The sequence below is a fragment of the Cervus elaphus genome, chromosome 12, assembly GCF_910594005.1.
Source record: "Cervus elaphus chromosome 12, mCerEla1.1, whole genome shotgun sequence".
NCBI classification, from domain to species: domain Eukaryota; kingdom Metazoa; phylum Chordata; class Mammalia; order Artiodactyla; family Cervidae; genus Cervus; species Cervus elaphus.
The window spans coordinates 76,505,996-76,520,066 of NC_057826.1; the positions used below are offsets into that span (position 1 = coordinate 76,505,996).

Below are 14,071 nucleotides of genomic sequence, written 5' to 3' on the forward strand. Positions count from 1 at the left end.
CCCTTGATAGTATACTTGTTTCAGTGCTATTCTCACATAACATCCCACCCTCGCCTTCTCCCACAGAGTCCCAAAGTCTGTTCTGTACATCTGTGTCTCTTTTCCTGTCTTGCATATAGGGTTATCGTTACCATCTTTTAAAATTCCATATATATGCGTTAGTATACTGTATTGGTGTTTATTTTTCTGGCTTACTTCACTCTGTATAAGGGGCTCCAGTTTCACCCATCTCATTAGAACTGATTCAAATGAATTCTTTTAAATGGCTGAGTAATATTCCATAGTGTATATGTACCACAGCTTTCTTATCCATTCATCTGCTGATGGGCATCTAGGTTGCTTCCATGTCCTGGCTATTATAAACAGTGCTGCTATGAACATTGGGGTGCACATGTCTCTTTCAGATCTGGTTTCCTCCGTGTGTATGCCCAGAAGTGGGATTGCTGGGTCATATGGCAGTTCTATTTCCAGTTTTCTAAGGAATCTCCACACTGTTTTCCATAGTGGCTGTACTAGTTTGCATTCCCACCAACAGTGTAAGAGGGTTCCCTTTTCTCCACACCCTCTCCAGCATTTATTGCTTGTAGACTTTTGGATAGCAGCCATCCTGACTGGCGTGTAATGGTACCTCATTGTGGTTTTGATTTGCATTTCTCTGATAATGAGTGATGTTGAGCATCTTTTCATGTGTTTGTTAGCCATCTGTATGTCTTCTTTGGACAAATGTCTGTTTAGTTCTTTGGCCCATCTTTTGATTGGGTCATTTATTTTTCGGGAATTGAGCTGCAGGAGTTGCTTGTATATTTTTGAGATTAATCCTTTGTCTGTTTCTTCGTTTGCTATTATTTTCTCCCATTCTGAATGTTGTCATTTCACATTGCTTATAGTTTCCTTTTTGTGCAAAAGCTTTTAAGTTTCATTAGGTCCCATTTGTTTATTTTTGCTTTTATTTCCAATATTCTGGGAGGTGGATCATAGAGGATCCTGCTGTGATTTATGTCACAGAGGGTTTTGCCTAAGTTCTCCTCTAGGAGTTTTATAGTTTCTGGTCTTATATTTAGATTTTAATCCATTTTGAATTTGTTTTTGTGTATGGTGTTAGAAAGTGTTCTAGTTTCATTCTTATACAAGTGGTTGACCAGTTTTCCCATCACCACTTGTTAAAGAGGTTGTCTTTTTTCCACTGTATATTCTTGCCTCCTTTGTTGAAGATAAGGTGTCCATAGGTTCGTGGATTTATTTCTGGGCTTTCTATTCTGTTCCATTGATCTATATTTCTGTCTTTGTGCCAGTACCATACTGTCTTGATGACTGAGGCTTTGTAGTAGAGTCTGAAGTCAGGCAGGTTGATTCCTCCAGTTCCATTCTTCTTTCTCAAGATTGCTTTGGGTATTCGAGGTTTTTTGTATTTCCATACAAATTGTGAAATTATTTGTTCTAGTTCTGTGAAAAATACCATTGGTAGCTTAATAGGGATTCCACTGAGTCTATAGATTGCTTTGGGTAGTATAGCCATTTTCACAATATTGATTCTTCCAATCCATGAACACGGTATTTTTCTCCATCTATTTGTGTCCTCTTTGATTTCTTTCATCAGTGTTTTATAGTTTTCTATGTATAGGTCTTTCATTTCTTTAGGTAGATATATTCCTAAGTATTTTATTCTTTTTGTTGCAATGGTGAATGTTATTGTTTCCTTAATTTCTCTTTCTGTTTTCTCATTGTTAGTGTATAGGAATGCAAGGGATTTCTGTGTGTTAATTTTATATCCTGCTACATTACTGTATTCATTGTTTAGCTCTAGTAATTTTCTGGTAGAGTCTTTAGGGTTTTCTATGTAGAGGATCATGTCATCTGCAGACAGTGAGAGTTTCACTTCTTCTTTTCCTATCTGGATTCCTTTTATTTCTTTTTCTGCTCTGATTGCTGTGGCCAACACTTCCAAAACTATGTTGAATAGTAGTGGTGACAGTGGACACCCTTGTCTTGTTCCTGACTTTAAGGGTAATTCTTTCAATTTTTCACCATTGAGGATAATGTTTGATGTGGATTTGTCATATATAGCTTTCATTATGTTAAGGTTCTATGTTCCTTCTATGCCTGCTTTCTGGAGAGTTTTTATCATAAACGGATGTTGAATTTTGTCAAAGGCTTTTTCTGCATCTATTGAGATAATCATATGGATTTTATCTTTCAATTTGTTAATGTGGTGTATTACATTGATTGTTTTGTGGATATTAAAGAATCCTTGCATTCCTGGGATAAAGGCCACTTGGTCATGATGTATGATCTTTTTAACATGTTGTTGGATTTTGTTTGCTAGAATTTTGTTAAGAATTTTTGCGTCTATGTTCATCAGTGATATTGGCCTGTAGTTTTCTTTTTTTGTGGCATCTTTGTCTGGTTTTGGAGTTAGGGTGATGGTGGCCTCATAGAATGAGTTTGGAAGTTTACCTTCTGCAATTTTCTGGAAGAGTTTGAGTAAGATAGGTGTTAGCTCTTCTCTAAATTTTTGGTAGAATTCAGCTGTGAAGCCATCTGGTCCTGGGCTTTTGTTTGCTGGAAGATTTTTGATTACAGTTTCGATTTCCGTGCTTGTGATGGGTCTGTTAAGATCTTCTATTTCTTCCTGGTTCAGTTTTGGAAAGTTATACTTTTCTAGAAATTTGTCCATTTCTTCCAAGTTGTCCATTTTATTGGCATAGAGCTGCTGGTAGTAGTGTCTTATGATCCTTTGTATTTCAGTGTTTTCTGTTGTGATCTCTCCATTTTCATTTATAATTTTGTTAATTTGGTTCTTCTCCCTTTGTTTCTTAATGAGTCTGGCTAACAGTTTGTCAATTTTGTTTATCTTTCAAAAAACCAGTTTTGAGCTTTGTTGAGTTTTGCTATGGTCTCTTTAGTTTCTTTTGCATTTATTTCTTCCCTAATTTTTAAGATTTCTTTCCTTCTACTTACCCTGGGGTTCTTCATTTCTTCCTTCCCACTTGCTTTAGGTATAGAGTTAGGTTATTTATTTGACTTTTTTCTTGTTTCTTGAGGTAAGCCTGTATTCCTATGAACCTTCCCCTTAGCACTGATTTTACAGTGTCCCATAGGTTTTCGGTTGTTTTGTTTTCATTTTCATTCGTTTCTATGCATATTTTGATTTCTTTTTTTATTTCTTCTATGATTTGTTGGTTATTCAGAAGCGTGTTATTTAGCCTACATATGGTGAAATTTTTAATAGTTCCCCCCCCCCATAATTGAGATCTAATCTTATTGCATTGTGGTCAGAAAAGATGACTGGAATGATATCAATTTTTTTTGAATTTACCAAGGCTAGATTTATGACCTAGGATGTGATCTATTCTGGAGGAGCTTCCGTGTGCACTTGAGAAAAAGGTGAAATTGCTTGTTTTGTGGTGAAATGTCCTAGAGATATCAATTAGGTCTGGCTGGACCATTGTGTCATTTAAAGTTTGTGTTTCCTTGTTAATTTTCTGTTTAGTTGATCTATCCATAGATGTAAGTGTGGTATTAATGTCTCCCACTATTATTGTGTTATTGTTAATTTCCCCCTTCATTCTTGTTAGCATTTGCCTTTCATATTGCAGTGCTCCTATGTTGGGGGCATATATATTTATGATTGTTATATCCTCTTCTTGGATTGATCCTTTGATCATTATGTAGTGTCCTTCTTTGTCTCTTTTCACAGTCTTTATTTTGAAGTCTATTTTATCTGATATAAGTATTGCAACTCCTGCTTTCTTTTGGTCTCCGTTTCTATGAAATATTTTTTTACAGCCCTTCACTTTCAATCTGTATGTGTCCCTTGCTTTGAGGTGGGTCTCTTTTAGACAGCATATATAGGGGTCTTGCTTTTATATCCATTCAGCCAGTGTTTGTCTTTTCGTTGGGGCATTCAACCCATTTACATTTAAGGTAATTATTGATAAGAATGGTCCCGTTGCCATTTGCTTTGTTGTTTTGGGTTCACGTTCATACAACCTTTCTGTGTTTCCTGTCTACAGAAGATCCTTTAGCATTTGTTGAAGAGCTGGCTTGGTGGTGCTGAATTTTCTCAACCGTTGCTTGTCTGTGAAGCTTTTGAATTCTCCTTCATATCTGAATAAGATCCTTGCTGGGTACAGTAATCTTGGCTGTAGGTTATTCTCTTTCATTACTTTAAGTATGTCCTGCCATTCCCTTCTGGCCTGAAGAGTTTCTTTTGAAAGATCAGCTGTTATCCTTATGGGAATCCCCTTGTGTGTTATTTGTTGTTTCTCCCTTACTGCTTTTAATATTTGTTCTTTGTGTTTGATCTTTGTTAATTTGACTAATATGTGTCTTGGGGTGTTTTGCCTTGGGTTTATCCTGTTTGGGACTCTCTGGGTTTCTTGGACTTGGGTGGCTATCTCTTTTCCCATTTGGGGGAAGTTTTCAGCTATTATCTCCTCGAGTATCTTCTCATGGCCTTTCTTTTTGTCTTCTTCTTCTGGGACTCCTATGATTCTAATGTTGGGGCGTTTCACATTGTCCCAGGGTTCCCTAAGGTTGTCCTCATTTCTTTCAATTCTTTTTTCTTTTTTCCTCTCTGCTTCATTTATTTCCACCGTCTTATTTTCTACCTCACTTATGCTATCTTCTGCCTCCGTTATTCTACTGTTGGTCCCCTCCAGACTGTTTTTGACCTCATTTATTGCATTATTCATTTTTAATTGACTCTTTTTTATTTCTTCTAGGCCCTTGTTAAACATTTCTTACATCTTCTCAATCCTTGTCTCCTGATTATTTATCTGTAACTCCATTTTGTTTTCAAAATTTTGGATCATTTTTATTCTCATTATTCTAAATTCTTTTTCAGGTAGATTCCCTATCTCCTCCTCTTTTGTTTGGTTTGGTGGGCATTTTTAATGTTCCTTTTACCTGTTGGGTATTTCTCTGCCTTTTCATCTTATTTAGATTGCTGGGTTTGGGGTGGCCTTTTTGTATTCTGGTATTCTGTGGTTCGTTTTCATTGTGGAGGTTTCTCCCAGTGGGTGGGGCTGGATGTTTGGGTTTGTCGAGGTTTGCTGGTTAGAGAAGCTTGTGTCGGTGTTCTGGTGGATGGAGCTGGATTTCTTCTCTCTGGAGTGCACTGGAGTGTCCAGTAGTGAGTTTTGAGATAGGTCTATGGGTTTGGTGTGACTTTGGGCAGCCTGTATATTGATGCTCAGGGCTATGTTCCTGTGCTGCTGGAGAATTTGTGTGGTATGTCTTGCTCTGGAACTTATTGGCTCTTGGGTGGTGGTTGGTTTCAGTGTAGGTATGGAGGCTTTTGGATGATCTCTTATTAATTAATGTTCCCTGTAGTCAGGAGTTCTCTGGTTTTCTCAGGTTTTGGGCTTAAACCTCTTGCCTCTGGATTTCAGTCTTATTCTTTCAGTAGCCTCAAGACTTCTCCCTCCATACAGCACTGATAATAAAACTTCTAGGTTAATGGTGAAAGGATTCTCCACAGTGAGGGATACCCGGAGAGGTTCACAGAGTTACATGAAGAAGAGGAGAGGGAGGAAGGAGATAGAGGTGAGCAGGAGGAGAAAAAGAGAGATTCAAGAGAGGAGAGACAGATCTAGGTTGTACTCTGTTCCCTAGCTGTTCTCAGTAGCCCAGAACACCCACAGAGATTCACAGAATTGGATTGAGAAGAGAAGGGGGCGGGAGGAAATAGAGGTGATCTGGGGGATAAAAAGGAGAGTCAAAAGGGGAAGAGAGTGATCAAACAAGTAATCACACTCCTGAGTAAGAATGGGTACTGAAGATTGTATTCTTAAATGTCCAAAATTGATATCAAATACTGAAAAACAAAGATTAAAAATCTGGAGTAGAGGTTAGACACTTAAAAATACAATATTAAAAAAAACACAAAAACATAAAATTTAAGAAATATATATGAAGTTCACTTTAAAAATAGGGTCCTTTTTTTTTTTTGGCCAGGTTATAGTGGGTTATAAAAATGAAAATTAAGGAGTAATAGAGGAGTAATAGAGGACTTTAAAAAAAGAGAAAAGAAAAAAAAGAGAAAAAAAAATTTTTAAGTAAAAAAAAATAATAGTAAAAATATATCTAGGAACTTCTCTGGAGCTGTTGCGGTGGGTTTGGTTCAGTTTCAGATAGCTCCTTGTTTGAGCTTACACTTCTCGATCTCTATAGGCCCCTTCCGGTGTAGTTGGTGTTAACTACAGGGATTTTAATCTGTTGCACCAGTCACTTCTGAAGCGGTTCCCTTTGTTTATTTGGCTTCTGTTTGCAGGTCTCTTCAGTGTCTAATTTCGCCTTGACACAAGCGGGCAGAGGTGGTCTCTTGTTTAGGTTTGCTTGTTTAGTGGTGCTGTGGGGAGGGAGGGGTACCGCAGACAAATGTCACTGGCAAGTGTGGGGAGCACTCGCAGTGTTCCGGCCACACTGGGTTTGCCCCTGCTTGCAGCGTGTGTGCTTCCCCGTCTACACTGCTCAGGCTCCAGGCTGCTCTCCAGGGAATGGGCCTTGAGTTGCGTGCACTTCCCAGGCCCAAGCTGCTCAGGTTCAGGTTTTTGGGTACTCCACAAAAGTGCAGACTCGGTTGGGCCTGCGTTTTGTGCCTTCCCCGACCCGAGCAGCTCAGGCAGCCAGGAGCTTGATGAGAGCACTCTCCCTAGGTGCGGTGCACCTTCTCCCCTCCGCGGTCCTGGCCTCAGTTTCCGTGCTCACTGGTTGGGTGCTCCTTGTGTCTCTTCTGGGAAGCTGATTTCTGGCTGTGACCCTCCCGGCGGATGTCAACCATCCAGAATCTCAGGAAGTCTTTGGTTATAAGCTGGGAGCCTGTTTGCATTTTGGTAGGGGGTGCCGTCTCTGGGGCCACGTTTGCCCCTTTCCCCTCCCCCCTGCCTCCTGCCTCTGGTGGGGGATGGGCCCATCCACAGCTGCTAGCTCTTCTCTGGTATTCGCTCAGGCCTTACTTCTGGGAATGGGTGGGTAGTGCCTAAATTTAGGGCTTTCCCCAGGTTAATTCTCTCTCTCTTGCTATCCCACAGTTTAAGTTGCTATCTCACGTTAGCTACCTCCGATTGCCCTCAGGGCATTCGGGCCTGGTCCTTACTCTAAGCAATGCTGCCTGCTCCTCTCTGTTCAGCCCCCACTTGCTGGTGGCAGATGCGAGTGTCTGGGGTACTTTTCTGCTGGGAGTTGTTTTTAGGCATGTAATCTAAAAACATGCCTAAAACATGTGGGTTTTATTTATTTTTCCTCCCAGTTAGGTTGCCCTCCGAGATTCGAAAACTTCCCCCAGACCTGCCAGTGAGAGGGTCTCCTGATGTTTGGAAACTTCCTCTATTAAGACTCCCTTCCCAGGACGGATCTCCGTCCCTAACTCTATTGTCTCTCTTTTCATCTTTTATATTTTGTCCTACCTCCTTTCGAAGACAATGGGCTGCTTTTCTGGGTGTCTGATGTCCTCTGCTAGCGATCAGAAGTTGTTTTGTGGAGTTTGCTCAGCATTCAAGTGATCTTTCGATGAATTTGTGGGGGAGAAAGTGGTCTCCCCGTCCTATTCCTCTGCCATCTTAGTTCCCTCCCCCTTGATCTTACTCTCTTACAGGCTAATAGCTTGTTGTTTCTTTGGTGCTATCAGTAAAGTCACAGATCCTGTGTCAGAGATGAAGGATGTCATTACTTAGGACACAGCAAGCAGCATGAACACTAGCATATTTGCTTCAGTTGCCTTTGTCCATAAGTCTCTCATGGTGATTTAAGGGGTGTAAAAGGATGCTATGCATGCGATGGGGTTGTGTCATGGCTGATGAATAGCAAGCTTGGGGAATTCATTGCTATTTTCACCAAGCAGTAACCAAGCTCATTCTTTGTCTCAGAGAAGATATCACCCCATGCATCAAGGTTACATGCTGCAAGCACAACTCTGAGAAATGGTTCAGGTTGAGTGGTAATGACCTTACATTGTTGGTAAACCCTGAACATCATGTGGAAGTATAAGAGATTCACAGCGAACTGCCTTTCAACAACATTCACTTCATGGTTCTAAATTGTATTAGTTTCTAGAAACTTTTCTTGAGAGTTTGCCACTCCATCTGCTGTTCTGAGTTTTCTGAATGACAAAGACTGAGATTAGATCTATTTGATTTTTCTCTAACAACATTTAATTAAAACCATTATTAGCAGGGCTTATCTTGTACCTCAGTGGTGAAGAATCTGCCTGCAATCCAGAAGACAGAGGAAACACTGGTTCGATCCCTGGGTTGGGAAGATACCCTGGAGCAGAAAAGGTGACCCATTCCAGTATTCTCACCTGGAAAATCTCATGGACAGAGGAGCCTGGCAGGCTACAGTCCATGGGGTCATAAAAGAGCTGAACACAGCTTAGCGAAGAAACAGCAACTGTGAGCAGAATTTTATATAGCAGGATGAGACCAATCTGCATGCTTAAGCTCAGTCATGTCTCCTGGGATCCCAGATTCAGTCAATTGTGAATAAGGTCCAGGATATAAAAAGCTTGGATGTAGTATAATATTCATTATGATCCATGCAAGGAAATTGGTCACACTGGTCTTTGGTTTAATTTCTAAAAAGGGACCAAAGATCAACCATCCTTCCCAATGAAGAGATGTTCTTTCTTCCCAAACACAAACATATAACTCCAAGGGAGACAGATTGGTCCAGTTTTAAATTTATTGTTAAACTTGATTAGAATCATCATTACATCACTTATTAAATTATATGAGCAGTTAAGTTATATGTCATTCAAGATGGGCAGACACCAAAGCATATGCATTTGAACCTACCATACTCAAACAAAGTTGTGCTGATTTATAGGTTTGTACACATAGGGGGTTGGGAATCCATATTGAACAGCTTCCATTGATGATATCAGACACAGAAGAACAGTCCAGAACAAGCCATATTCATATCAATGTTTCTGTTTTCACAGACCACATGGTTGTTCTGCTTAGGCTATAGTGCTGGGTCTAGCATACAAAGAGAGCATGAACAGTCTTCCCTTCCAACAAACACAAACTTTCCCAGGTCTAAGCTTTTCCCTTTCCTAGTACCAGGGTTGTTGCTCCTTTTCCACTACCACAAAATTGGTGTGATCATTCTAGTAGCTATAACTTTGCCATTTTTCCTAGTCATTTCCTAATCACACTCAAAACTTCAATATAGAATGACAAGGAGCAAGAGGAATAAGGGCATTTTCACGCCATTTACAGAGATTATTTATATTCACCACCTTGGGCCTACTGGGCCATTTAAGGGAATTCTTAAGAGCAGTGTACTCAAGTAAACCATAGTTATCTTCACAATCTAGGACCATATTCATTCAACAGGAGAATCTAGGTGGCTGAACAAGAATTAAATAATTTTAATACCATTTTGACTGGTCTGCTGCCAAGAAGGTGGACTAACCAAGCTGATCAGAGTTTCGCTCTTTAGGGAAAGAAGGAAGCATCATACTTTCCACTTCTGACAAGCTGTAGTAGGTGTATTTTTTTTTTTTTTTAACTCAACCTGTTGAGGACAGTTAGAAACCCTGGACCACATGTAAAAGAAAAACATAAGAATTTGGAGAGAAGTCAGACTAGCTAAGGAACCTGGGGCTTGAGGGATGACAGAGCAGTGAGCTCCCTGAGCTTCCTTTTGCCTCATGTGACCCAAGTGAGTCCTAGAGAAGCCAGGAACCTGGAAGCGCCAACAGATGCAGACAAAAAAGTCCATGGAAAGTCTTCTCCCTGCAGCCAAAGGCCCAGGAAGAGGCCAGCTTAGAGAGACGGGAAACTTTAGCACATTAATCTGTACATAGAGGCAAACACCACAGAAAGCTGTGCAGCAACCGAGCAAACACATAAGTAAAAGGTGACGGGCGCCTGGTAGGAAAGCTCTGGGGTATTTTAACTTACCCTGTTCCATCTTTTCATCACTGGATCCATGACAGGTTTTAGATAGCTGCCTGCATCCCCAGTGTGGGTTCTTGGTGGTGGAGGGAGCAGAGCTCTTTGTCATAGAACAGAGCTTGACCGCTCTAACCTGTCTCAGGGCCCCCTCAGGACTAATGCAAAGGGCTAGTCTCTATGTCACATAACAGCACTCTCTCAGGGCAGAGAAATTGTTATGCAGAGAACATTTTCTAAGAAAAAATTCAACCATAGATTTGAATAGGCAGGAGAAAGTACTTGAAGATAGGTTGACTGAAATTATCCAGTCAGAGAGCAGAAAGAAAAAAGAATGAAGAAAAATGAACTGAGACTAAAGGACCTATGGGACTTTGTAAAACTTTCTGACATAAGTATGATAGGATTCCCAGAAGAGGAGGAGAGTGAGAAATAGCTGTGTGAGTTTTGTGAAAAGCAATGTTCTCTTAAAGGAAAGGATCCCACTGTTAGCATCTTCTCCCTCATCCTACTTCCTACATAGTCATCAGTGGAAATAGGGAGGATCTGACCAGTCAATCTTTGATGGATACTGTTTACCTAATTCTTGAGCAGAAACAGACCTGCTGCATTGCTGGTCTCTAGCCACTAGCTTCTACAAAAGCATGAGGCAAGAAGTGAAATGAGAAAGAACAGTACTTGTCTGTGCTTCTTTTTCCATTAGACTCTATTAAGCTTCTTGCATAGATAGTCCTCTGATAAACCTGGTTTGCTGATTAGGGTACAATAGAAAGGCAGAGAGTGATTGTTGCTGTTCTTGTCTAGTTGCTAAACCATGTCTGACTCTTTTGCAACCCCATGGACTATAGCCTTACCAGGTTCCTCTGTCCATAGCGTTTTCCAGGCAAGAATACTGGAGTGGCTTGCTATTTCCTTCTCCTGGGGAATCTTCTTGACCCAGGGATTGAACCTGCATCTCTTGCATTGGCAGGTAGATACTTTACCACTGAGCCACCAGGGAAACTTGTTAGAGAGACTGATACCAGACCCATAACTTTGGAGATTAATCCTGAGATTCCAGGGCTGTGTACAAGAAGAGGGATTAGACTCATGAACCCATCCTTTGGGTTTTATTTACACTCTAGGTACTGAAGACTGGTCCATCTACTACGACCATCAGCCCAAGAAAGCAATGTTTCCACACAGATATGACATTGGTACAAAATGGAATTAAGAATTAAGTCCTTGACTTTGTTAAAAATCTGCCCAAGTTGTGAGCTGGAAACATGTTTGTTCAGTCAGATTTTAGGTCATTGTGTCTTAAGAGGATTCTTTTGAGTTAGACTAGATTTCTTTAAAAATAGAAGTGGGGAAATAAGATAGGAAGGGTCTGGCCTGATATGAAGAAGAGCTACACAAATCTCCTGAATCATGAGAGCCTCACCCACACTTCTATCACTAGAAAACCTTAGGACTGATTTTCCAGTGTGAGAGAGTGGCCATTTGATAAAACTGCTTCTAATCAGACAAGTGTTGCCATTTAAACACACATGTACACATCACCTTCTCCCCACACACATTGACGTGGACCATATGCTTCTCAAAATTTTAATTTAAATAAAGTGGGAGATTTTTACTTTCATCAGTTCCCATAGTAAGGATCTGTTTCAAATATTTCTTTGATCAGGGTCTTGAGTCCACAAGATGGCAGTGTCTTCTCAGGGACCCTGATCATGTATTCCTTCCTCTGTGTGTGTGTGTGTGTGTGAGAGAGAGAGAGAGAGAGAGAGAGAGTGGGGGCAGGGGTGGGGTGGGGGGGAGAGACGGAGGGAGGGAGGTAGAGAGAGAGGGAGAAAGTGGGAGGAGAGAAGAGGAGTTCAGTGGTGTGTTGCATGGGTAATGCAAAAAGTCTCTTTTTTCTTTGGTGGAACAGGCTCTTTTTATGATTTCTAGAGCAGAAGAATTGAAATGTCTGAGCTCAACTCTTTTTCTTTCTTTTTTTCTTTTTTTTTTTTTTTTTTTTTTTAGGGCTTAAAATTTGAATCCTCAGTGAACCAGAGGAAGCAAGAATGATGAAATCTTCAAGAGTTTTATTAGTGATCTTGTGGCCTCAGTTAATCTGTAAGTTTGGGGCATTCCTATGGGACCATAAAATATAGTATTTGGAGTCATTGTCCCTTCTAGGCTCATGGAGAAACATGGACACTATTCCCTTAAATAAGGGATGGTAGAGGTGGGAAGCCTGTGAAAAAACAACTTGAATTCTGGAGAGGAAGCATCCACTACCTAACCAATCTTCTTCGACTGACCATTCACTGTCTCTTTGCACAGCGGTGAGCAGCCCACAGAACACAGTGGAGCAGAGTCCTGCATCTCTGCCTGTCCCGGAGGGAGCGGTCGCCTCTCTCAGCTGCACTTACTCTGACAGTGCTTCTACGTACTTCGTATGGTACAGACAGTACCCTGGGAAAGGCCCTGAGTTTCTGCTGTATGTATATGCCGACAAAGACAAAGAGGAAGGAAAATTTACAGTGCAGGCCACTAAAGCCAACAAGCATGTCTCCCTGCTTATCAGAGACTCCGAGCCCAGCGACTCAGCCACCTACCTCTGTGCAGCGAGCACATAGTGCTCCCCAGGCACCTGCAGCCTGTGCCCAAACCTGCTGGGGCCCCAGCAGCGCCTCTTGGAGAGCTGAGGCTGCAGGGCACAGACATCCTGTTACCTCTCTAGATGTAAATGAGGATTAAGAGTAACAGTGTAGAAGGTTTGATTGATTAGGGAAGTTTCATAATTGTTTTATAATTCTGAAACAGTTGATTCTGAAGGGAAATTAAAGACACAGTTTGGTCTGAATGACTGAAATATTTTTCAATCTTCTCATTGTACTCTAGTTTTGTACCATAACTTTACTCACTGGAATTGGTATTATGATGCTTTTATATATGACAACAATATTTTAATATGATAACTGAGATACTCCCTCATAGTTCCTGGCACATTTTGCTCTTTCCTCATATAGTTATTCAAGGTGTTTGATATGCATTGCTTTAGAAAGTGGAAAAACATAAATGCAGAAATCTTTTTTTTAAAGGGTTTTTTTTTTCTTTTTGATGTGGACCATTTTTAAAGCCTTTATTGAATTTGTTGCAATATTGTTTCTACTTTATGTTTTTTGCTTTTTGGCTGTGAAGCATGTGGGATCTTAGTCCCCAGACCAGGGATTGGAAGGCACACAAGTGGAAAGAGAATTGGAAAGTCCCCCTGCATTGGAAGGCCAAGTCTTAACCACCGGACCTCCAGGGAAGTCTCAGAAAGGAGTCTTAAGCAACTATTTTGAAAAAGTTGTAAGTCATGAATTATTTTAGTTATAGGTCTGCCACCTCATCTTCACCTTCAACCACAACCCAATTGGTGGATTTGATAAGGATACATTTGATCGGTGGATGGAAGGACTAGCATCAGAAGGTGAGAACTGGTTGAAACAAAAAGCCTAGACAGCTGCAGGAATTCAGATCAGAGGTTTATGTTACCACTTCTAAGTAAAGGCTGAATAGAACTCAAAGTTCCAGGTGTGAGCCTTGTGGGAGAGTGCATTGATTCCTATGTACTTGAGTGTGGCTTGGGATGGTAGAGAGAATTAGCTACAGCCATAGAATGTCCCATACCTACAGCAGGGTGTAGGGGTACAGATTTCCTGAGAAGGATCTCTGAGTAACCAATGTTATGGTGGTTAAAGACCTACATGGATCAGTTATCAAAGACCATATGGTATTGAGGATGCTTTAGAAAATGTTGGTGAGAGGAGCTGGGAATACCAACAAGGATATGAATATCCACCCTCTCCTGACTCACCAGCACTGTGCAATTGTCCTATAACTTATGCCAAAGTCTGGAAAAAATGTTTGTGATCTGATGGAAATCAATTGATGCTTTTGAACTGTGGTGTTGAAGACTCTTGAGAGTTCCTTGGACTGCAAGGAGATTAAACCAGTCAATCCTAAAGGAAATTAAGTCTGAATATTCATTGGAAGGACTGATGCTGAAGCTTCAACACTTTGGTCACCTGATGCAAAGAGTTGACTCATTGGAAGACCCTGATGCTGGGAAAGATTGAAGGCAGGGGAGAAAGGGATGACAGAAGACGAGATGGTTGGATGACCTCAAGACTCAATAGACATGAGTTTGTGCAAGA

General features: G+C 40.8%; 1 gene segment (V, D, J or C); it reads left to right on the plus strand.

Moving 5' to 3' along the window:
* Positions 1-11,743: 11,743 nt before the first annotated feature.
* LOC122704648 lies at positions 11,744-12,661 on the plus strand. The segment is given in 3 exon segments: positions 11,744-11,774; positions 11,907-11,999; positions 12,210-12,661. Coding segments are annotated over 2 exon segments (348 nt in total).
* Positions 12,662-14,071: the final 1,410 nt, after the last annotated feature.